The following is a 25,783-nucleotide window of genomic DNA, read 5'->3' as shown; positions in this document are numbered from 1 at the left end:
TTTCCAAGTTGATGGCTTGACTGTCTTCCCAGGGAACTCTGATTTGTGCACTAGTGAAGAGAGAATGACAGTGAAAGGGAGGAACTGGCTGACAAAAACAAGGGCGTTCAGAATAGTTGTTCACTGTATGTAGAAAGTAAATAATTTGGATTTATGCAAAAGACTCTGACTTTACATAAGCTTGTTTTCATTCGTGAGAAAAGAAAAAAGAGAAGGGGAGGAAGAAAGTAAGAAACACTCACCCCAGATAACAGCTATTTAAACATTGTAAATAAATGCCTTTGTGTGAAATATGCATCTTAGATCATGATTGCATCTGTGTCCAGAACAGAGAAGTTCTGTGTTCTCCTATGTCATTACCCAAATTTTGGTTCATACAGACTGGATTGCTTTTTTAGTTTTCCAAAATTATAATTCCCAAACGCTCTTTTGCCTTATGTGCTTCCCCTCTACTTCCTTCTTCCATATATAACCCTTACACACCCCTCTACCTCCAACCCGACTCCTGTCTAAATATCAAACACAGACACTGTCTTTAATAGGAAGCTCTCCTTGTTAGGCTTCCCAGAAGGTAGACGAGTTTCCTGATCCTTTCAGTTTTTTCTTGGTCCGGGCATACGCTGAGGATTGATCGAGTTTGCTTTCCATGTCACTGGCTATTCGAGAGCTAGCTCAAAAGTAGGAGCAAAGAGAATTCCCAGATGTTCCAGGAAGAAGAGCTACTGGTGGAGCATGTTTGAAACCCTGTCTGAAGAGGTAGAGGCGGCAGAGGTCAAGCCACACCAAGATCAGAGGCCAATCAAGGGGATCATGAGACAAGCAGAGGACGAGAGTGGAGGCTTTGAGAGCAGGCGGCAAACAGCAAATGAAGGCAGAGGTGAAGGGACCACGTAGCTGAAAGGGAAGACCAGAAAAAAGACACACTTGCTGCCTGAGAAGAGGTATTCCTGTGGACTGAGGACTCTCTCTGGAATGTTTTCTGATCTTGGTTTGAGGTATTCTGTTCACGTTCCTGATCCATCCACTCAACTTGAGAATTGGCTGTGAGTTCTGCGTGGCTGTAGGAACGCATCAACCCTAGCAGACGTGCAGAGTGGTGTGGGTTTCTGAGGCTGGTGATCCTTACAAAAGGGAAAGCCGCACCTTTCTCCCATAGAGCAGCCAGGGATTTCCCACTGCTGACCTTGCAGTGAGCCGTCCAAGGCTGCCAGAGTTCCCTGTTTATGTGAGTGTAAATGCAAGGAGGTTTCAAAAAATTCAAGGAAAATTTCCATTGTCTTTTAATTAAATTTTCTCATCATTTTTGAAGCCCCCTTTCATTTGTATTACAAAAGAAAATGTTAATGTTTTACTACCATTTAAAAAAAAGATCTTTGTTACTCTCCTTTGTTATGTCTTTCCTAAATAATTTCTTTCCTAAATAATTTAATATGGTATATTAAATGTATTGTTTAAAATATATTGCTTATACTATTTTATGAATATTAGCATTATTGATATTAAAATGGTATATAAAATCATTTAAGTATTTATTTTAAAATGAAAATATGTAAAACCTCCACATCAAGGCACATTTGAAGAAGAAAGTTTACCCAGTCAAGAACTCAGTTGTCAAGATGTTATGTCATTGCTACTCAATATTTTCAATTTAATTGATTATCTAGACAGCTGATATCTGAAATAAACACTTGAATCAGAGAATTAAAAAAAACTTGGTTTAAAAGTGAGTATCAACCTATCACCCTCTACTTCATGGTTTATACAATCACAAATGTTACATTTCAAAGAAACTCAAGATTAATGTCATGTTTTTCACTTCTTTGTGTTCTCACTTTTGTATATGATAATCCAAGCGATATGGAGTACAGTATGTTAAAAATAAATCAAAATACAATATTCCTAAATAACAAATATAACTGAATTGACAGATACATACATCACTTTTTATATAATTGGGATTTAAAGAAATAGTATTTTCAATTTGGCAAAATACATTCTTTTAAATTAGAAAGAGTAACATGATCTGAGAAGGTGATTTTTTTTCAGCATGTACCACAACCAGATTTCCCCAGGAAAATATTAATTGCAAAATGTCATGATAATAACAGTACATAAAATGCTTTGATTTATCTTCATGGGAAATATGTAGCTATTTCCAGGTGTTGGGTGATACAATCGCTTAATTTAGTTCTTTTGTTTTTAAGAAGCATGTATTTTAAGAGCAATGACTGGACACAGTTTCAAGAAATAGAATATTAATAAATAAAATGGAAACTTTACTCATTTCAGTTCATGTTACAGTTACTTTCTATAAGTTTTCAACATTTCTATATTACTTTGTTCATCCAATAAAATATAAAGAATACTCCATTAAAAACAAGACTTCTTCGGCATTTCTGCATTGGAGGCAAAACAATAGATGATGAGGTCAAATCCATTCTTAATTATTTTTTTACAATTCCAAATCTCCATCTTGCTAGTATCTACAAAATAATATATAACACTGAGAAGAATGGGAATTTCAGAAGACCTAATTGTGCTCATATGGAACCTGTACATAGACCAAGAGGTAATTATTCAAACAGAACAATGGGATATACTGTGTAGTTTAAAATCAGAAATGGAACGATTCTACCATGCCTTTGGTGTTGTTGAGAATTGAAGTCAAATACAGGCACGTGTAATAACAATATGGTTTGGATTAAAAATAACAACAACCAGACTCACTGCCTTGGAGCCCAGGCCTACCTCTAGCGCCCCTAGAGGTCAGAGGAGAATCGTCCCCTAGATTTCCTGGACTCAATTGTTATGAAAGTAGAAGCTTCATATTTCTCTCAGAACAACTCGTGGCTTTGAACTGCTGATCTTCAGAGTAGCAGCCTACCCCATAGCACCAGGACTCCGTTTAGAGAATTCTCTCATAAAGATGTTTGAGGCCCCTACATATTTTTCTAAATCTCAGCAGGACTTTTAGAAAATGCTTTTATCTCTATTCTAAGAAAACAGGATTTTGTTGCTCCCACACTGTCCATCTATATTTATATCTATATTTATAACTAGATAGAATGTTTCCCCCAATACAATCTAAAAGAATAGGGATTTTTAAAAGTTACACATGTATGTTTTTCTCCTGATCCTCCTCAAGACCTTCCTGGAGGGACTATAAAGTTTAAATATGGAAAAATATTAGTAAAAACTAAAAGGAAACAAACATTTTAATTTGGTTATATTTAACAGTCTCACATTAATGTTACAATGTGGTGACATTGATGGTGAATAGAAAAAAAGGAATTGTGAATCTATTCAGTGATGTAAAGGCAAAAATAAGTATTTTAAATATGATTAACTCTACAATTTTATTTGTACAGAGCCAAATATAGCCCCAGTCCTGGTTCATCTTAATAATCACTGGTGTGCTTGAGTCCATTGTGGCTACTACAGTAATCCATCTCTTTGAGGGTCTGCGCAGTTTTCATAGACCCTCTGCTTAGTGAACATATTGTCCTTTTCCAACATTTGGTCTTTCCTGACCACGTGTCCAGAGCAACCAGGATGAAATCTCCCATCCTCACTTCAAAGAAACCTTTTCATTATAATTTATCAAAGACTGGTCTGTTTGTCCTTCTGTCTGTCCATTCTATACTCACTACTCTTTGTCAACACCAGGATTCAAATGCATCTTTTCTTCTCATGGTGCAAAGTTTGCACATCAATGAATCAAGGAAACAATCATGACATGGGAAAGCACATCTTAAACATCAAGGAAAAGATTCTCCCATGATCAGCTACCATCTAGCCAAGACTAGTTCAGGTTGAACAATATTGCCAATAAGTGAAAAAAGATAGAAGTTTGATTGGTTAACTTCAGCTTGAATAAGTAATACTCATTAGATGTGACCTGGCGGCAAGTGATATGTTACTTTACAGCATGAAATATGTATAGACTTGTGGAATAATCTCTTTGGGTCTCTTAATTCATGCTTAATAAGATAGTTATGGTTCATTGTGCCAACCTGGCCGATAAACACATGTGCAATTAATTGAAAAGCAGAGAGATAAATGACTCCGTGAGCTTTTCCTTTCTAGTTCTTGGGTCTCTTGCTTTGTGATGGTCCGACCAGGGCGCAGCTGCCTTAGCCAGTTCCCTGCTTAATTTGCAAGGCTCACTTCCTGCAAGACATCCCCAAGGAGAAGCCAGATGGAACTACCCCGATGCATCCCGGGGTGCGGGAGCAGCCGTGTGGAGATGCCTGCCAGTGCTGAGATGCTTACAGGCTCACTGACTCAGCTTTCCTCATGCAGTCGGCATCATTTTGTGAGATTGAGGAGGATTTTGGAGATCTGTGTCAGAAATATGGGCTAATGTTGGCCTTATGGGCTTGGACAGCACTGGGTTGGGATGCTTTTTTAGTGTACACTTACCCTTTATATGAAACTCTCTCATATATATATGAGTTTCTGTGGATTTGCTTCTCTTGTCTACCAAGACTAACACACTCAAGCATTGATTAAAATGCTGCAGTAATTAATTTTATCTCAAAAATCTATTATAAGTCAAAAGAATATCATGTTTGTTCCCACTCTAAATATCCTACTTCTTCCTCTTCTTAAATTAAAGAGAATACCTGGGAGGTGTATAAGTAAAAATATTATAAATTTAAAATTTTATTCTTTAAAAATACTTTGAATAATACAAAGCCTTTTTTGTTGCAATGATTCCAGGCAAAGTTAACCATTAGCATTTCATAAAAGGAAATGTATCACTATTTAAAACTTTTAACAATGGGGAAAACTCAGATTACATAATTATTCCATTATGTTATTGGCAAAAATTCTCCGATCACTAATTATGATCTGGCTACAAAAATAGTACTGTAGTGTACATTACTGTTTTTGTATTTATCTATTCTGTTAGTTAATTAGCATTAAGGGAGAGCAACATATTGGAGCACAGCAATTTAAGGTGACAAAAAACACTGGAAGAGTATTGAATATAGTCCTTTGGAGATTTCTTGTAGTACTTTTAATGTAAATGTTGATGAGCTATTAGTTTCAATTAATGGTAGTTTGAGTGCTTAGCGAAGACAACTCTGCGCTGTACTGAGTGCTGGGAAAAATGCCGGGATGTGTTTCATACATGTCTGCTGCTGTAATGGCAATTAGAAGACTGACATCAGGCTTAGCCAATTTCGGTGGATAGAGCCCAGGTTCCTTGAATGAACTAGCACTGCTTAGTGTACATTAAAGAGTAACTTGTTCCTTTTTAAAAGTGAAATTTCAAAAATAGTATCACCTACAAACAGATAGCCTAAATATCCTACATTTCAAATTAATGGTGTTACTCATATCAAATTAGAGATGCAAAGGACAAAATGTGCAAAACATACATCCCTGGATCTTCTTCTGAAAAGTGATTTTGAGCAAAATTTAAGTAAACAGGTTATCATTTGCATCGTTAAAAAAGTAAATTATTTGTTTGGATTTTTATTACTTGTATATGCTAAAGTAGAGAACTTATGTGTAATTTAATCAGATGCAAACATTGTAATTAAGAACAACTTATAGATGGTCATTCGTGTATCTAGTAAATCCCTGAGAAAAGGAGCAACTGGAATTATTTATCTAATCTGCTTTAAAGAATCTGCAATGCTATTCTATATTGAATACACATCAATATAAATTTATTTTTTCATATTGCTTATTTATAGTATAGTTAGGACATTGTATTTGTTTGTTACAATAAATGGATATTATCCAGTGCCAACCTTATCAATTTAAATTTATTTCCAATGATCCTCAAAGTGCCATTTTCAGCTAGTCACTCTTTAATAACACAGAGAAGAAGGTATGCAGTTGAATGATTTATTTCAATCACCCCAATCTAGCCTAGTTACATTTATTCCTGCTGAACATTCTGTCTCCCTGCTGAACATTCCTCCCACAATCTTTTGCTGATATATAAACACCATTGCCTCTTCTCTAGATCTCTTCCCATTCAGGACTTACCCCGATATCATCTTCTTGGAGAATGGAGAGCCCTCTCTAGAGATGTATGCAAGACTCTTTCTTACCTTTAGAAAATTATATGTATGCTACATTGTTATGTGTATGCATTTGTTCTCCCAATCCAAACAGGAAGTGTTTCAGCCTGCAACCAATCCATTGACTGATTGTTGCATAGCACGGCCATATTTTTCAAACTTTTCAATATTGAATTTTTATTTTAAACAAATTGTATTGGAAAAAGCTTTCTATACTAATCTCTCTCTCCAAGACAATAAAAAACAATATTCACTGATTTATTACTCTGTGGCATTCTACAACATATCCATGTTCGGTGGATCATAGGGAACAAATCATAGAACAAACAGACATGTCAGACTCTGATTAACTGGACTACCTTTAAAAATGAGAAACATAGCATGGCCCCCAAATTTGTATTTATCTCATGAAGCAAAATAACATCAGAAGCAAAAGAAATGCTTTGGATAGAGATAGAAAGAGAGGTAGAATATGGATGGGTTCTGCAAAAGATAAACAAAGAAGGAAATATACATGAAATGAAAGAGAGATTAATTAGTTATTAGAAACAAAAACTCAGGTGAAGACAGACGTGTGCATAGCAAAAGTGGCGAAGAAAGCTGATGGTGCACAGCTATCAAAAGATATAGCATCTGGGGTCTGAAAGGCTTGAAGACAAACAAGCGGACCATCTAGCTCAGAAGCAACAAAGCCCGCAGAGAAGAATCACACAAGCCTATGTGAACATGAGGTGTTAAAGGGATCAGGTAGCAGATACCAAAGAACAAAAACCATCATTGTGTGATCATCTTCCCCACATAAACACTGAAGATGAATGTGTGCATAAGAAAGTGTGGTGAAGAAGGCTGATGGTGCCCGGCTATTGAGAGATATAGCTTCTGGGGACTTAAAGGCTTGAAAGTAAACAAGCGTCCATCTAGCCCAGAAGCAACAAAGCCCACATGGAAGCAGCACACCAACATGTGTGATCATGAAGGGCCGAGGGGACTAGGTTTCAAGAACCAAAGGTGGGGGGGCGGGAGGAATTATATCATCATGAATGAGGGGAACGTGCGATGGGGACCAAATGTCCATCTGTAGACAACTGGACATCGCTTGCAGAGGGGTAGTGGGGAGGAGATGAGTCACTCAGGGTTCAGTGTAGCAATAACAAAACTCACAACCTTCCTCTAGTTCTTAAATAGTTCCTCCCCGCAACTATCATGATCCCAATTCTGCCTTGCAAACCTGGTTAGACCAGAGGGTGCACAGTGGTACAGATGGGATCTGGAAACATAGGGAATCTAGAACAGATGAACCCCCCTCAGGACCAACGGTGAGAGTGGCGACACTGGGAGGAAGGGGGTGTAGAAATGGGAAACCTATCACAGGTATCTACATATAACCTCCTCTCTGGGGAATGGGCAACAGAAAAGTGGGTGAAGGGAGACGCTGGGCAGTGTAAGATAAGATAAAATAATAATTTATAAATTATTAAGGATTCATGAGGGAGGGGGAGTGGAGAGGGAGGGGGAGGGGGAAAAAGAAAAGGAGGAGCTGATTCCAAGAACCCAAGCAGAAGACAAATTTTGAGAATGATGAGGGCAATGAATGTATTAGTGTGCTTTACACAATTGATGTCTGTATGGATTATGATAAGAGTTGCATGAGCTCCAATAAAATGATTTTAAAAACTTAAGAGTTTGCGTTCATGTCATTCAGAAGGCTATAGATACATACTACGCTTTGATTTTAAATAAATATGCATCTAGCCACATGTGAATATGGGACTTCTCTTGTATGAAGCAGAGGAGAGTCTCTTTAAATTGGACACTTGAGGTAATGACCTTATCTAATTCCTCACCATGGTACAATTCTTTAGAGCATGTAAAATCCTGCAGACAAGAGTTCATTGCAAATCTTCCATTGGGAAGATCTTAACAAGACTCAAAGCAATGGGACAACAGCTTGTCACTTGCCTTCATTTAGAATATTCTAGAGATGCTATGACAATGAGTCATAATAATTGATCTCAAGAAGAAAAGTTTTTTTAAAAAGTTTGCAGGTTTCTGCATGCTAATTTCATGAGGTTGCTTATTAAATGCATAGTTTTCAAAATTCTATCATTATTTTAATATTGTATTGTATCCGAGGAAATCCTTAATAGTTTATAAATTGAGTGCTTGGCAAGCTTTATTTTTAATAAGGCTTCAAATATTCAGTACAGCAAGTAATACTTTTCTGAAAAGAATACAGGCATAAATACAAAAAGGATATTATATAGCTTGAATATTAGTGAAATATGTGCAAGCAAAGATTAAATTTTTGCCATTAGCTGTGACAGAAAGCTTAGTTTAGTTAGTAAAGAACTTAGATAATTGTAAGTAATTCCTTCTACTATGTCTACTGGCAACACTTGAAACATTTAGAACTCAGCAATATCAGCGTTATGTTCACTCTTAAGCAAATTAGTATGGCACTCTCTGAAACTCAGACAGTGTCTGGAAGCATTCCAATCTGACAGTCTTGTCTGTCTCTTGGGAAAAGTACCCATTCTCTTCAGCAGCTACTACAATTATATGAAATGTATGAGTTGAGCCCACAAAAATATGAGCAAATGAGAAAACATCATCATCTTACTTTGTTAGCTTTGGGTTAAAACAAAAGTTATATACATTAACAAAATGTATAAAAAGTATATATAAACAAAATGTAGCATTTTACCCAGTACAGGGGGTGAGTCTGTTTTTAACCGAAGTCTGAAGATTAGGCCTCTTCCTTCATCTTTACTTGATCACAATAATACAAAATAATATCCCTCTAATATTCATAACTTAAGTCTAATATTCATATATTAAGCCTATTTTCAAAAATTACTACTGGATAGAGATCAATAGCGTAATATATTTGTATTAAGGCTAATGGATCATACCGAAAATCTTTTGGGACAGATAATATAGTTATATATTATCATGAAATGGATGTAAAGACATTCATTTTTTTTGCCTTTATGTACAAGTCAATGTGTCTCATTTTCCAGATAGTGGGGGATTGCGAGTGATTCTAATACTTGATGAGAGTTAGAGACAGCCAGTTTGGTAATTACAAGAACCCCCACAAACCTAATGGAACACCTCTTTTTCACAAAGAGGCTAGTGCTTGAAGAAGGACACCATACTCGGTAAAGTCCAGGTCATCGACACAGAGGAAGCCCCTCAATGAGATAGATGAAATCCTTCATCTTATCCAGAATGCACTTCAAGTTCTTCTCACTCTTGGTAAGCAAGGTTGTGAGAGCCAAGAATCACAGGTCGTTAATAAGCTTTCTTCCAAGATGATGCTTTGTGTTCTTCATTATATAGTTAAGCATTTGCTCAGGGCACAGATTGGCTAAGTATGCTAAAAGGATCCAACCTTGGTCCCCACCTTTCCCGACTTTAATCCATTCAGTATTTCCTCATTCTGTTTGAACTACTGTCACTTGATTTATGTACAGGCTCCACATAAGCACAACAAAGCACTCTGGGAATTCCCATTCTTCTCAATGCTATCCAAAGTTTATGATCTGAAAAATCTTCGCACAGTCAATAAAACACAAGTAAACCTCTTTATAGGATTCTTTGCTTTCAGCCAAGATCCATCTATCTATGGCAGTGCTGGTCATTGTTCCACATTCTTTCCTGAATCTGGCTTGGACTTGCTTTAGCTCCTTGTTGACTTATTGCTGTAACTATTGTTGAATGATCACCAGCAAAATTCTCAATCAAGGTGACGTCCATGATAGTGTTCAATAACGTGTATGTTCTACCGGGTCGCCTTTCTTTGGGATGAGTAAAAATCAGGATCTCTTCAGCCATTTGCCAAATAGTTTTCTTCAAAATTTCTTGAACTGGGTGAGTGAATGTTTTCCTCAGTTTGTTGAAACACTTCAATTGGTATTCTGTGCATTCCTGGAGAGTTGCTTTTGTAAAATGCTTCCCGTGCAATTTGGATTTCTTCCTTCATTATAATTGGTTCTTCCTATGCTACTTCTTGAACTTTGACATCAATGATCAGAAAAATAGACACCCTGGTGTTGTGGTGGTAACACATTGGGTTAAAATGAGGCTTTCTACTTCCATGGAGAGTTGCAGTCTCAGAACCCCACAGGAGAAGTTCGACCCTGTCCTATAGGGTCAGGATGAGTCTCCATCAACTCAACAGCAATTAGTTCGGTTTGGTGTTTTGGGATCAGAAAAAGAGCCAAAGTTGTGAAGTGAATTGACAAATGCACATGCATTATGAACCACCCCACGTAGTATAAAATAATTCTACTGATGGCGCTATTAATTTAACCAGTGGTATGGAATTTAAAACACTGGAGAAAGGGAAACTATACAAGGATAGGCTGGCTTCAAACCATAATGCAAGAATTATTGACTTGTACAAATTAAACTCCTAAAAGCCTGGACACTATTTACACAACAATGGGAGTTGGTGCAAAGGTTTCCCTATCACTCACTCACAAAAGTAATTTGTGTCCTGTTTGTATTTTGTATGATTTTCTGTATATGAAATTCAAGAGAGTGAGATACTATAGGACAGTAACTGGATAATTTCCTAGGGTTATGACAGGGGAGGATGGGGAAATGGGATGCTAACAAACAACAAAGCATAAGATAAAATGTTCTGAAATTGATTGTGGTGATGATTGCACATATATTAATATGATTGAATGATTAAGTTATATAATATGTGAAGTATATGCCCCAAACTATTTAAATAAATAAGTACAACAAATAAATAATATATAATAAATAACATAAAATCCTCTGAATGCCAAAATGATTAAATAAAATAAACACAGATAAAGCTAGCATCTGAAAACTAGATAATCAATCACTAAATAATTTTGCTTTATTTTTGGTACTATAATTTGCCATTTGAAAAGTATCTAGGAAAATGTATGAAATTTCAGAATGTGGCATGTAATTGTTATAGACTTATCTTTAAATGTGCAAATGCTAATGTTTTCCTTACATGCCTTATAACTCTTCACCTTTATTTGAACAATACGCGTATCTTCATTTCTATTTTAAATCTGTAATTTTTTTGCCCAAGGTATTCACTGTACCAGAGTAAAAGTACACAATATAGATAAGTTGTCATCTTATTTCCTAAATTCCTTCCTATTTTTTCCCCTATATCAGTAAGTCCCTTCCTGTCAGTATTTGTTTAATTTTGTATTTTTTCTTAACTTCACAAATGGATTTTTCTAATTTCTCTTCAACATGAATGCAGTCTATATTGTGTGCTCTCAAAGTACACTAGCTGGGATTATGAATGAGATGTTAAACGAAATATCTATATATAACGTACCAAGTGTAATTTCAACTAACAGTTTGAAACATCTTCGTTTCCTCTCATATCCCCAATACTAAACCCACCGCCAATGAGTCAATCCCAATGTAGCCACCTTGTTGGGCAGAGTTGCTGTTTCAAGAGCTGTCAAGTCCGTTAGGGCGACAGCAACCCTGTGTCCAAGAGAATGAAGCACTGCCCATTCTGGACCATCCGCACAAGGATCCTTTGGTTGGAAACCATGGCTGCAGTCACTGTGGCCATCAATTCTGTTGATGGTTGTCTCCTTTTTCACTGCTCCTCCATTCTACCAAGCCCAGCGTCCTTCTCCAGGCACTGGTCACTCCTGACAACATGCCCAAAGTACGGGAGACAAAGCCGTGCCATTCTTCCCTCTAAAGGCATTCTGTACTTCTTCCGAGCTGGCTTTGTCCATTCTTTAGGCAGTCTATGGCACTCTCATCAACTCTTGTTCGCTTCTCCTTATTCAATGACCAACTTTCACATGCAATGGAAGATATCATGGCTTGGGTCAAGTGCACCCTAGTTATCAAAGTAACACCTTTGCCCTTCAAATATGTAAACAGAACTTGTAAATATGTAAAGAAATATGTAAAGAGTTGCTAGAATTATAAAAATACTCAAAACAAGTAGTATTTGAAAACTAATCAATATTTGGTTTCACATAGCTGACTCTGCATCTTTTGGGGGGCACAAACTATAATAAACCATTTGAAAATTATCCATTAAAATATATCGAAGCATTGTTAGTATTTCATGACACTGAATACTACTTTTAATAGTAACAATTTTTAATTCAGTATGTTCAGATGAGGAGATAGCCTCATCTTTCAACCACAGACAAGCTGGTGGATTTGAACCACTGACCTTGCAGGTAGCAATACAACATCAAACCCACAGGACCACCAGCATTCCTACTACACCCACTCTGATTCAATACAACCCATATAAATAATGGTTAAACTAGCAATGGCAACTGGTGACCTCTGGGATGGAGGAAGCATAGAGGTTTGATTGTGATGGCAGAGTGCTTACTGTTTGTTTGTTTGTCTTACGTAGTGTTAATCTCCATGACTAGCATGTACTAACTATGTTAGACTGAGGGTTGTTTAAAAACAAACAAAAGTGCACGCATGCAAATTCACTGCCATAAAGTCAATTTTGACTCCTAGGGACACTACCAGGCCTGGAGGAACGGCTCTGAGGGTCCCGAGACTGAATTTCACAGGACCCAACAGCATCATCTTCCTGTTCCAGAGCAGCTCAGGCTTCCACATGGCTGTGTTGTGGCTACCAAACCAAAAAGTAACCTACCATGCCACCAAAGTCCCTTGGCTATGGTGTTTAATAACTTAGTAATATTGAAAAATAATCAGATTGAAATACACTTTTGGATTTTCACTTTCTCTTGAAAAATCGATAACCTGGCACAACTAGGCAACGTCCCTAGTGTAAAAATTAGGTAAGAACTGGTTCTATATCGAGTGGGCAGTTATTTTTCCCAGCTCATCACACTTCCTGCCACTTTCCACCACTGACCCTGAGTACCTGTCTGCCATCACGTTGGAACTTTTGGGTTTTATTACATTTGTCTGACTTTACTTATTTGCTTGACATTGCAATGTCTGTTTATAAATTAAGCTAATGCCTTATAATTGGAGTGGAAACATTTACCAGTAATGTCGTACTATGTAGCTACATAGCCTGCATCATAAAGCAACCATAAAGTTATTAGTTCACTCACTTTCCATGGATGGAACCATTTATGTGGGTTTTTCTCGTCATAGTCATTCTTATGGTTGCTGAGCAGCTGTTGCCTAGAACTACAGTCAGCTCGAAAGCTCACTTGGGACTGGAGGTTCCACTCCTAAAACAATCCATTCCTTAGCTACTAGCTGAAGCCCTCAGTTCCAAGCTACTTTTCCCTTTCCACAAGGGTGCCCTATGACCTGTCATTTGACTTTGATCTGAGTGTGTGATCCAAGAGAGTGGATGAGGAGCAAGCCCAGGACTTTCATGATTTAGTCTCCAATATCATGAACCATCACTTTCACTTGTTTCTGTTCATTAGAAAAAAAAAATGTCACAAAGCCCAACCAATTCCTAAGGAGAAAATTGATCTCTATATCTTGAAGGGGATATAGCAAAGCATTTGCTAAACCTGGATATAACAATATACTTTTCTTAGAGTCAGACTAAATTGAATAGCTAAATCATTATTTAGCTATTAATTAGTATCTTGCAAGATTCTAATAATTATATTTTTAAAACTTAAAATATATATATTATGTGTACATGGTTACTGTTGTTCTTAGGGGCCACTGAGTTGATTCTGACCCACAGGGATCTTGCACAACCTGCTCCAACCTCGTGTTGCCCTCTGCCTGAGCTCCCTGTTACCACCAATCTGTCAATTTACTGAAGGGCCTTCCTCTCTTTTGCTGCCCCTCTACTTTACCAAGCATGTTGCTTCTTCAGGAACTGATGTGTCTTGAAAATATGTCCATATGACATCAGATGAAGTATTGCCATCCTTGCCTCCAAGGAACATTCTGGATGGACTTGTTCCAAGACAGGTTTGTTCATAGCCTTTGCCTGCACTGCATTTCAAGTGCAGCTATTCTTACTTAATGTACAATCTTCAGATACATGTGAAGTAATTGAAAATGCCATGCCTTTGGTCAGATGCACCTTAGTCCTCAAAGTCACATGCTCACTTTCCAATACTCTAAAGAGGTCACGTGCAGCAGATTTACCCAATGCAAAGCGTCTTTTCATCTCATGACTGCTGCTTCCATGAACATTCATTACAGATCCAAACAAGACAAAATATTTGACCACTTCAAATTTTTCTCCATATCTCATTGGCCCAATTGTGAGGATTTTATTTTTCCGCATTGAATTGTAATCCTTACTGAATGCCGCAATACCTGATCCTCATAAGCAAGTGCCTCAAGTTCTCCTCACTTTTAGCAGGCAAGGCTGTGTCATCTGGATACCTCAAATTGTTAATAAGCCTGCCTCCATTCCTGACCCCAAATTATTCTTCATATAAGCCAGCTTCGCTGATTATTCACTCAGCTCAGCATACAGCCTGACTATGTATGAGGATCCAACAACGAAGCACATCTTTCCTGATTTTAACCATTGCAATAGTCCCTTGTTTCGATAACACAATGACATCTTATTCCATATACAAGTTCCAAAAAAAGCACAATGAATTGTTCTGGAATTACCATTCTTCTCAGGGTTTGCCCTAGTTTGTTATAATTCACACAGTCCAATGTCTTGGCACAATCAGTAAACCATAAGTAAACCTATCTCTGGTACACTTTGCTTTGAGCCAACATTCATCTGACATCAGCAATAATTTCCCTTTTTCGACAGCCTCTTCTGAATCCAGTCTGAATCTCTGAAAACTCTTTGCTATTGGACTACCTCAACTTTGTGGAGTGATCTTCAGCAAAATTTTACTTGCATGCAATATCAGTGATATAGTTCTATACTTTGAACATTCTGTTGGGTCACCTTTCATTGGAATGAAAACAAATATGGATCTCTTCCTGTCAGATGGCCAAATTTCCTGACATAATCAGTGCTTCATCAGTTTGTTGAAACATTACAATTGGTATTCCATTATTTTCTGTAGCCTTATTTTGGGCTATCACTTTCAGTGCAGATTGACATTGTTTCTTCAGCACCATTGGTTCATGCTCATATGCCGCCTCCTGACGTGGTGGACTGTCGACTAGTTCTTTTGGTACAGTGACTCTTTCTATTATTTTCATCTTCTTTAAGTGCTTCTTGCATGGTTCACTATTTTGCTCAAGGACTCTTTCAATGTTACAACTCAAGGTTTACAGAAAAGTGGTGGAATTGTACACAAGTTTAGGTAACTCTGTCGACCCCAAGTAGTTAAGACATTGTAAAGCTTGCATTTATCATTTTGTGAAAGTGTCTAAAGAAATCGATTAAACCAGTCTTTTTTTCAGTGAAAACAAACTTCCAGCTAGCGAGTTGTCATCCATTGCTCATGCATTCTCTCCGGGGAGAGGGCATGCAGTTGTGCAAGGGCCACCTCAGAGCCTCAGAGCACAATTACGTCTGTTTACCTAAGTGAGGAATTTCAGTATCCCTGTGGGCAAATTTATTTTAAACCAGTTTAACTATAATCTTTAGCAATCTCCTGGATAGTAGTGAGGCGCTTCAATATTCTTTTTACTGGATTTCTTATATGGCTATAATATTCCACATCATCAAGAAGGAGTTCACCACCACCACCTATTTTTTTTAATGCCAAAGGAAAATGGGGAGCTCTAAAAGGTGTGTGAACAGAGGGATACATTCAGAGCCTAAGGGAGGAACTTTGAACAAATGGGTAAGTTCAGAGCCTAAGGCAGGAAATGTGTCAAATAGAAAAATATCACTGCAAGGACACAGGTAAAAAATGTCGAAGCTTGAACGTAGAGCTGTCACATGTATTTTGATACAGCCAAGTAATAGTTCACCAAGAAGGCAGTGGATAGGCTTTATGTGTTTATGCTACATATTTATTATGTTTCTATTGTGCTCCTCCATTATGTTTATACATGTATACTTAATAAATATCGTATGTATCTTTCAGGTTTGGTCAAATTATAGTGGCATGAGGGGTATTCAGTTATTCATTTGTTAAAATCATCTGGGCTTATCCAATGGTGTTTTCCTAGGCAGAGTTGATGTCCAGGTTGAGACATTGTACATTGTGATTTGAACCAGTGTGTCTCCCTTGAATTCTACAGTGAACACAAATCACTTCTTTTATCTTTTGAAAATATGAACAACTCACTCCATGTTTGAACCTATGGCGATAGTATTGAGTTTTTAACCTTATTCTTAATGTCCTACACAGAGTTGTGTCAGTTGCGGTCGTGTTGAGAGATAAGCCTCTATTAAGCCTTGCATTTTCTATGTGGCCATGATGTTTTTTCATTTAAATGCGTCCTTTTACTGGGGGCTCTTACAGCTATTATAGCAATCAATACAGCAACCGTATCATGTGCATCTGTACAGATGCTGCCGTCATCATTTCCAAAACCCTCTGTTTCTACTTGAGCCCTTGGTATCAGGTCCTCTTTTTATCCCTCCCTCGCCCACCTTCCCCAAACTCCTGCCCCTGTGAAGCCTCGATAATTTGTAAATTATTTTTATATTTTTTATCACCCACTGTTTCCCTTCACCCACATTTCTGTTGTTTGTGCCCTGCGGGGGTGGGGGATGTACGTCAATCATTGTGATCGGTTCCCCCTTTCTTCCTCCTTGTCTCCCACCTTTCCCCTATCCCCATAGTATCGTACTCTCATTATTGGTTTTGGGGATTTATGTCTTAGATTCTGCGTGTCAAAAGCTCTTATCTGTACCCGTGTACATGCTTTGGTCTAGCTAGATTTGCAAGGTACATCTGGGGTCATGCTAGTAGTGGGGAGGAAGCATTAAAGTATTACAGGATTGTTGCGTGTTTTGTTGGTATTATACTGTTCCTTGGGACCATTCTGTGAGAGGCAATGATTTTTATAGTGAAAATATTCATTGAAAAGTCAATGGCATTCCTGGAATTATGACAGAATTTTAACACATTGCTCCTAATTTATTGGCTTCTTTGTTTACATTCTTCATATTTTTTTCATAGAGTTATTATATTTGAATTCAATTTTTGAAAACATAATGTGAGTTATGATTTGGGGATTATTACAGCTTACCTAACCACTTTTAAAATTAAACCTTATTTAGTTGGCTTATTTAGCTGGTTTAAACCTAATCTATTATATTTAAGACAATATTTCCTTGTTATTTAAGAATATAAAATCCTATTTTATTCTAATTGCCTTATGGAACTTTTAGAAGTATCCCTATCCTAAAACAATCTTGTTGCCAAAAGCAACCACTTTGTCCATCTGTATTTTACTTCTGAACACTGACAGTGAAAAGACTGGTAGCATGCTGCCCAAGAAAGAGCACAGACATTGCCCTTATATCACATGGGAGTCCACAGGGAGAAAGAAAACTGGAGAATTTTTCAAAAACAAGGTGATGTTTTTAAAAAGTTGAAATGCCTTACCTAGACAAAAAATATTTTGGGAACATTAATTCTAAGAAATAATTTGGGAAAGACTATGCGTAAAAGCAGTAGCAACTTAGGATCAAAGATTCAGCAAAATAAACCACTGAAACGGCTGAAACATTTCGGCAAATGCTCGACTGGGTAAAATTAGATTACTTAAGGGTGAAATGAAGCGACGCCAGCCTCCAACAGTCTCTGACCCTATTTGTGCAACATCTAACCAATTCATAAAAATTTCCAGGTAATGACATTTCAGAGATCTGGGGGTATCATGGGCTATGCACTGAGTTGCGAACTACAGGGTTGGTGCTTTGACACCCCCAGCTGCTTCATGGGAGAAGCATTGGAAGTCTTCAAACCTGACAGGGGCAGCTCTACTCTGCCCTCTGGTGTCCATGTAAGTCAGAGTCAACTTAACAGCAGTGAGTTTGCTGTGGGATGACTCCTGAGAACAGCATCAACACACCTGTTTTCTGAATTGACTCAGGTGGTATTGAAACTCCAGTCTCTCAGTTAAAAGTTTAGTATGTAACCAGCTGACTTCATGTTATAAACAAATTTAATATCTGTACTTATTTGCTACAAAAACTAAAAGAGATCTAACCATAGTGTTTAATTATTGGTTATTTCATTTCAATTTCTACATTTCCTTTAGAGAAAATATGTTATTTTTTGCAAATAGTGTCTATTTATACATTGGAGTTTAACACAATGCTTGCATATAAAATGTGCTAATTAAATGTTTGTAAAATTGAAATGAATTAAAGAAAAACATTTCTTATATGCTGGACTTATCCCGTCTTAAATAATAATCTGTAATGCTTAAACCTTATGTACTTTCACTTACCATAAGTAATTTTCAATCTAATTGAAAATAAAGGGCATTAAAACACAGTTTTCCTCAAAAAATTTTTTTCAAATCTTTCCCCATTATCATTTATTTATTTATATTTTTAATACACTCATGCGTATTTTAAAAACATTTCACATGACATCTGGAAAATGATAAAATAATTGAATAACTTTAAAATATAAAATCAACATGCCCCGTATAAAACACATTCGCCCCAAGTTCATGGGAGGTTTCCACGACTAACCTTGGGGATCACAGTCCAATGCATAACCTTGTCACCATCTCTCTATTGGGAAGATGCACAGTCTTGGAAACCTGCAGGGGCAGTTCTAACCTGTCCTATATGGTCACTATGAGTTGGCATCAATTTGCTGGCCGTGAAAGGTAAAAAGCTGTAGAATGTATGTGCAAATAGATTTTCATATATAGTATTTTTAACAATCACCCTAACTACATCACCATATATAGAATTTTAAACATGAAATCGATGCTCTGGGATTGCCTGTAGCCAGTTGTTATTGAGATTCTGTGTTGAAGATCCGATTTGCATTCATACCGTTGACCTGCCCGTGACACTTAGCTTAAAGTCAGCCACGCACTAAACCATAGGCAGCCCAGCACAAGCCATTTCTCCAATATCTACTCTTGCACCATGTAGGAAATTAGAAGTATTGTTTTAAAGCAACAACCACATTTCAAAAGTTAGCTTATAATATCAATTCAAGTGGGATTAAAGGTTCTGTATAATTTTTACCTCCCTCTTGACTCCATAAATGATTAACCCACCCTGGAACCCCTTTTGTTCAAGAGACTGTAGAAAATGAATTTAATGAATTCAATAAAATCCCTACTTATCGCTCAACATATTAGATAATTATTTTTAGAAAATACCTGTCATTGGTCAAATAGACTCTGCTCTCTTTTTCCTGGAATTAACTACATGGCTCAAGTTTTGCTTTATAAGAAGAGAAAAGCCAGATCTTATTTTAATGTGACTAAAACACTAAGCCCTTAAACTTTGAAACACTGCAATCGAGTACTAAAAAGAAAAAAAAAAAGAACAAAACAAAAAAACACATCACAATAAACCAAGAATCAAATAATAGTAAAGTCAATATCCCTGACAGTACCAAGCCACTGATCTGTACAAACTTACAAGTCTGTTGACTAAATTTTTTTAAAAAGGAAAATAAGGGGTAAAAACCTCAGAGATGTGCAATTTTAATGTGTTTCTGGAGTTAATGGAGCAGTGACTTTCGTAAGCCACAGCAGGACATAATTAATCAACTTCCGGTCAGTAGGAAGCATCTCAGCTAGGGAACCATTACACTTACCCATGATAGCGAGGGCTGTAGCTTTGCTTAATTCTTCTTTCATTGACTCGATTACTTCCAAATTGCCACCATCCAGGCTGCATCTATTTATGGTTCCATTTCCTGAGCTGATCCAATAAAGCTTGCTTTCCATATAGTCTATTGATAGACCTGTAATTAAATTATACAATGTAAACATAGAGGTAGCCATTTCAGGTACACTCTTACCCAACACCAGCCGATTGGAGGAGAAAGAAAATAGATTGGAAACTCACATCTTTGTCTTAAACAGTAAGATATAGTTAACAAGGACATCTACATATATTGATATTCCTAAGGAACGCAACACATTTTACCACACTTAATACTTTCTATTATCATAACTGTCTTGAGACAATGTGAGAGATGACATTTATTTTACAGGACATTCAATATAAAGTCATAACTATTTAGAATATTAGTCCTCTTTACTGCATCACGTGTTTCTGCAAATTTTAACTCAATGACCTCTGTGAGGTTTTAACTTCGCCGCTAAGATTTCCAGTTGTTCCTGTATTTTCAGTCATATTTACACTGTCCTGTTATATATTTCAAGACTCTTTTTGTTCCTTCTGAGATTTCACAGCAGAACAGGCACCAATGATCTCAACATGTGCGATTCAGTGGCATTGATCACGGTTTCCACGTTAGGAACCATCCCACCATCATGTTTCCAGTTCTTTCCCCCTATTGAGCCCTCGGGTTCGTGTCTAATCTTTGGAGTTGCTGCTGTCAATTTGATTCCATAAATAGATTTAAAATAACATAATGTTCATGCAGAATTAGTTTTTTTAAACTCTTAAGGTTAAATTATTGTTGGGTTGTAAATTAACTCCAGGGGATATTTTGATTTGAGATTTACAGGGATCTCATTGCAAAAATTTTTATTTGAGATTTCTGTTGTGCATTTTTAATGCTTTTTGAGACTCTTTGATAGAATCCTTTAACAAAACATCCAAGAATGCTTTCTGGCACCATCCAGTTCAGGAAGAAAACAAATCATGGGGCAAAAAGCTTTTGTTCATGGAAGCACTTAGCCATCCATTTGATTTCTTCCTCCAATTTTTCCGTCTCCTCCTTTCTCTTGTGCTCCTGATGAATAGAAACCAATTGCACCTGGCACGCTATTATGAGTTCTTGCCCACTATCAAAGGGCACTATGAAATGAACTAGGGCAGCGACAGAGCACTGAGTATGCTTGAGGCCAGGTACCAAGGACCCGAAGTTTCCGAATCAAGGAACCACATTCCATGAGGTGGTAGGTTTTGCAAAACCAGCCTCAGCAGCTACTTTTATTTTTTTATTATTTATTCTTCTACCTTTCCCTCCTCACCTTCCCTTTCTCACGTTCTCTCTACCTTTTTTATCTTTCCCTCCTCCCCTTACCTCTCTTTCCCTCTCTCCTTCCTCCCTCTCACACTCCCACCCTCCTGTCTTTTTGCCTTCCTTCCTTATTTCTTCCTTCTTCTCTCTCTCTTTCTCTGACTTTCTAGCTTTCCTCTTTGTCATTGTTGGAACTATATCTCTCCAGTAGCTTTTTATAATTCAGCTTTTTGGAAAAATACTATTTATTGGCAGCACTGTCATTAGTTGGCTGCTCCATCCAACCCTTAATCAATGTGATTTTTCCATGAGCATAAATAAAGACTTAGCAAAAGCCCTGTCTAACTTTAGTCCTAGGAACCACTACTAAGAGTTGTATCTATAGTGTTATTAGATGCTCTCATATTTGTTTTAATTCATAGCAATACTTTGTGCAATGGAACAAAACACTCCCTAGAATCAATTAATCCAAGAGTGACTGCCTCAGTTTCTTTGACCCTGAGAGTTAGATGGTGCCTGGCTACCATTATGAACTGCTCTGAATATAACTACATTAGCAGGTAGATGAGTAGGATAAAAGTGTGAATCAAATTAATGAAAAGACCAGGAGTATTGGTGTCACAGAAACTATTGAAACACCCAAGACTCTGATCCATAGTCTCACTTCAGTCTTGAAAATGAACTCCCCTTCATGGCTCACATTTTATACACTAGAGACTCTATAAGGTAGCAAACCGGAGAGGTCTGTGCTTTTGAAAACAATCAACTATTTCAGATTAAAAATGGAAGCATTTGTCCAAGCACTATGTTCAGAGGCAGGAATTATTAGACACGCAGAATGAATGGAAACAGAAAACACAAAAAATAATATTAAATTGTGGGCATTACATTCAACGACAAAACAAATTGTGTATCATGTGTTCAATGTGAAACAGATTTGATATGTAAATATTCACCCATTTCACAATAAAAACGATTTTAGAAAATTGCTTGTTCCTGAGGCATGATGACTCTTAAAATCATTACAATGTTTGATCGCATTGTAGCATCTACTGTATCAATCCATCTCAATGAGAGTCGGGTTTTTTTGTTTTGTTTTGTTTTTTTCTTGTCTTCCACTGTACCAAGCATGATGTTCCTCTCCAGGGACTAGTCCTGTCTGATAGCATGCCCAAAGAACACCTGATGAAGTCTTGCCACCACCACTTCAAAAAGAGCATTCTGTCTGTATTGCTTCTTCTGGAAGTCCCTGGTATATTTAATATTTTTGCCAATGTCATAATTCAAAGGCTGTAATTCATATGTGGCCATTTAAAAGTATTATGGCATATGGGCCAGACAGACATATAATGCAATGCATCCTTTGATTGCCTTGCTGCTGTCTGCAGAGGTGCTGGCTGGCTGTTAATTCAACTAGAATGAAATCTTTGAAATCTTCAAATTTTCCTCCACTTATCATAGTGTTGATTATTGGTCTGGTTTTGAGGACTTTGATTAATGTTGAAGTATAATCCATATAGAAGGATGTAGCCTTGATCTCCCATGTAAGTGCCTCATGTCTTCTTTCCTTTCAGCAAACAAAGTTATGTCTTCCACATAAGCCAGGTTATTAGCAAGTCCTCAACTTTCTGTGCTGCATTCTTCTTCTTACAGTGCAGTTTTGAATTATTTACTCAGTATACAGATTGAATTATAATGGTAAAAGGATACAACCCTGACACATACTCTACCTGACTTTAAGCCACACACTATCCCTTTGTTCTCTTTGAGTGACTACCTCTTGGCGAATATACAAGATTAGAGTTTGTGATTTCATAAACAATTATCATAGCCTTCTGATCTGACCCCTCTGCCTTGAATTTAAGTGGGCCAGCAGACTCTCTTGGAAGCTGCTATTTTAATTGGACCTTGTGGAAGACATCCTAATGAGCCTAAGACAAGCAGAGTACCAAGGTAACTATGCAGCCACGCACTGATCACAGAGGTATTACCCAACATGTTCTGTTTGCTGCAAACCTGCACGTGTTTGAACTGGATTCCTATAGATTTTTTTAGCAGTATTGATATGTCCACATTATGAATTGCTACAATCTGTGTATATTGAATTTTATATCCATTTAAGTAATATATAATCCCTTTCAGCTGTGTTTTATAATTTTTATTGAATAAGTCCTTATTTGATTCTTACATAATTTATTTTCTTAAAGGTTCTTGTATGTGGAATCACCTTGATAACTTCTCTTTCAGAAAATTTTAATGGTGATGCATAAGAATCCATCTGATTTTTTTTGTTGACATTAAGCTCTGAAATTTTGCTAAGTTTCATTGCTACCCCTAAATGCTTTCTTGTGGATTGATTGGTGTTTTCTATAGATGAAGGGGCTTCAAAAGTATTTGAAATTTCCTGTTATCCTATAATTTCATTTTCCATGAAGTTTTCCTGCTCTTTTGCAGATTCGTGTCATCTGTGAGTAGAGATAATTATGCTTCCTGTTTTTAAATCTGTGTACCCTTTATGCCTTTTTCTTGTCTAATTAGGAACTCTCATATGATATAGAAATTATGTCCTGAGATTAGGAACTCATACCTTATTCCCTATTTCAAAAGGAACACTTTCATTTTTCCCCATTAAATGTAAATTTTGACCATTTGCTTTATGCATTTTCCCTAAAGAACACTGCAATGGCTTTCATTAATACAGGATGTTAGAGTTTAATAAATTCTTTTTCTGCATCCATAGGGATGATTCTGTGGTTCTTCTGCCTAAGTCTATTGATGGGGTGTATTTTTCTGATATTGGTTTTCTAATGTTTAACTGGACTTCAATGGAAACTAACAACCATATTGAACCATGCCTGCATTTTGGAATAAATCCCACTTGCTCATAGCCGATGATATTTCAATAGGCTGTTGCTCTGAGTGGATCATATTCACCAGTCCTGAAATGGAACTCAGTCCCTTGGGAGAATAATTAGCCACTGAAGATTTCAAATGGCATCCCTTACCCAAGGACAAAGTTGAGAGAGTTAGGAAAGAAAAAAGAATGAAGACAGAACACAGGGAGAAAGTCGGACAAGTGATGATATATTGAAGAAACTGCAGTGAATTAGCTGAAAGAACAGATGCAAGACTTGATGATATTTAAATGTCTATTTAAATATCTTCTTAAACCATCTAATTCTCAAAAATTTTATTTTCTCCCCAGGTAGGTATTTAAAGAGGATTTCCATCGTGCTGTGTATACCCTAAGGCCACGATCCGTTTGGGTTGATGTTATGTCCACTCTGCTGAGAGTGGGCGACTGAAAGCTCTAGATTTGGAAATAGAACATCAGGCAACTCTAAAAGCTTTCTTTGAAGCAAATTCACTATCTTTATAGACATGATTTTAACAACAACAACACGGACTGTTCTTTTGGGACACAAAGCTAACAAACATTTAAATTTTAAATTGCCTTAAAATTGTTCCTCTCTCTTCTTTTTTACTGACATACATCATTGCTTATTCTTTTTCTTGAAACACACACTCAGACAAAGTAAAATAAGAAAAATGGTCAATCATAGTTCAAGTAATTTTCTATAGAGGTAGTCCCATCCTAGAGAGTGAAATTGATTCATCCAATAAACTTTGAAGAAATAAAGGTAATCTAGCACATCTGTACATTGCAAAAATTATTTCATTATATATGGGTATATTTTATTAATAGAAATTGGAAGGTTGACTGGGAAATCACCCTATGCACAATTAGACATTGTGAACAGGTAGATTCCATTTTTTAATGATTAGAGAGAGTGATTCGTTTTAAGTTTTATAGAATAGAATATTATTCTATTAATATTATACAGTATAGTCACCATCTGTTTATTAATCTAAGAGAATTCTGAACATATTTATAGTTACTTCTTCAAGTTCTTCCACACATATTTTCTACTGTAATCATGGCTACCATGACTTAATTTGTAGAAGTGCTTATTTTACCCTCTCTTTAGTTGACTAGAGCACATAATTGCATCCTTAGACAGCCATGCGTATTTTCCTAATAAGAAATATATATATGTATGTATATGGCAACTTTCTGTCAAGTAATTTTCAGCAAAAATTGAATTTATTTTTGAAAATATTTACTATTTATATTGGATTTCCATTAAATTTGTAATGTATCTATCCTGCTATATGTTCTAAATTTTGTGTTACTGTAAAGTCCAACCACCAGAGAGCTATTTGCGTCCTGAGACTCCTGGGCTTCTGCCTGTCTTTGATCCTCTTACTGAAGAGAGCTGGGGCACCATTCCATTGACCGCATGAGAGATGCTGTAAGAATCAGCAATAGAAACCTACTCTTACATTTACTAGGGACATAGGTCTGAGTGTAATATGTTATACAGAGCTCTCTTTATATAAGAACCCATGGGAGAAATTTCTTTCAGAGCTCAGTGCCAGTAAGCTACATGTGTAATATTGTATCTAATCATATTTTTATCTTTGCTTGGCCTGCACAGAATCATAAGAGTCATTTATTTAACCCATCCCCAGAAATGTCTAAAATATTCATTTCTACTATAGTTGTGCCAAGTTTCAGCTTATTAATCTATTCTTTCATATTGATTTTTAATATCAATGTATGAGGATTTTTTTCTTAAGGAAACCAAGATCCTTTTTGGAAGGAGTAGGTGAATCCATAGTTTATGTGTCTAACTTCAAATTAACCTCATATATCCGCCACTTCACACGATGTACTTTCTGGCATATGTGCCACCGAAGCAAGCGCACACA

The 25,783-nt window shown here is 36.7% G+C and overlaps 1 protein-coding gene across 1 annotated transcript in view; it reads right to left on the bottom strand.

Annotated features, from left to right (window-relative positions):
- LRP1B (LDL receptor related protein 1B) overlaps window positions 1-25,783 on the bottom strand; it is a 1,653,255-nt gene that overhangs the window by 597,552 nt on the left and 1,029,920 nt on the right. Inside the window, exon 32 of the mRNA XM_075529151.1 lies at window positions 19,670-19,819. Within this exon, the coding sequence (XP_075385266.1) occupies window positions 19,670-19,819 (150 nt within the window). The remainder of the gene's footprint in view (window positions 1-19,669; window positions 19,820-25,783) is intronic.

The sequence above is a fragment of the Tenrec ecaudatus genome, chromosome 13 (genome assembly GCF_050624435.1).
Source record: "Tenrec ecaudatus isolate mTenEca1 chromosome 13, mTenEca1.hap1, whole genome shotgun sequence".
NCBI classification, from domain to species: domain Eukaryota; kingdom Metazoa; phylum Chordata; class Mammalia; order Afrosoricida; family Tenrecidae; genus Tenrec; species Tenrec ecaudatus.
Note: the sequence above shows the minus strand (reverse complement) of the source record. Positions and strands in the feature narration are given on the sequence as shown.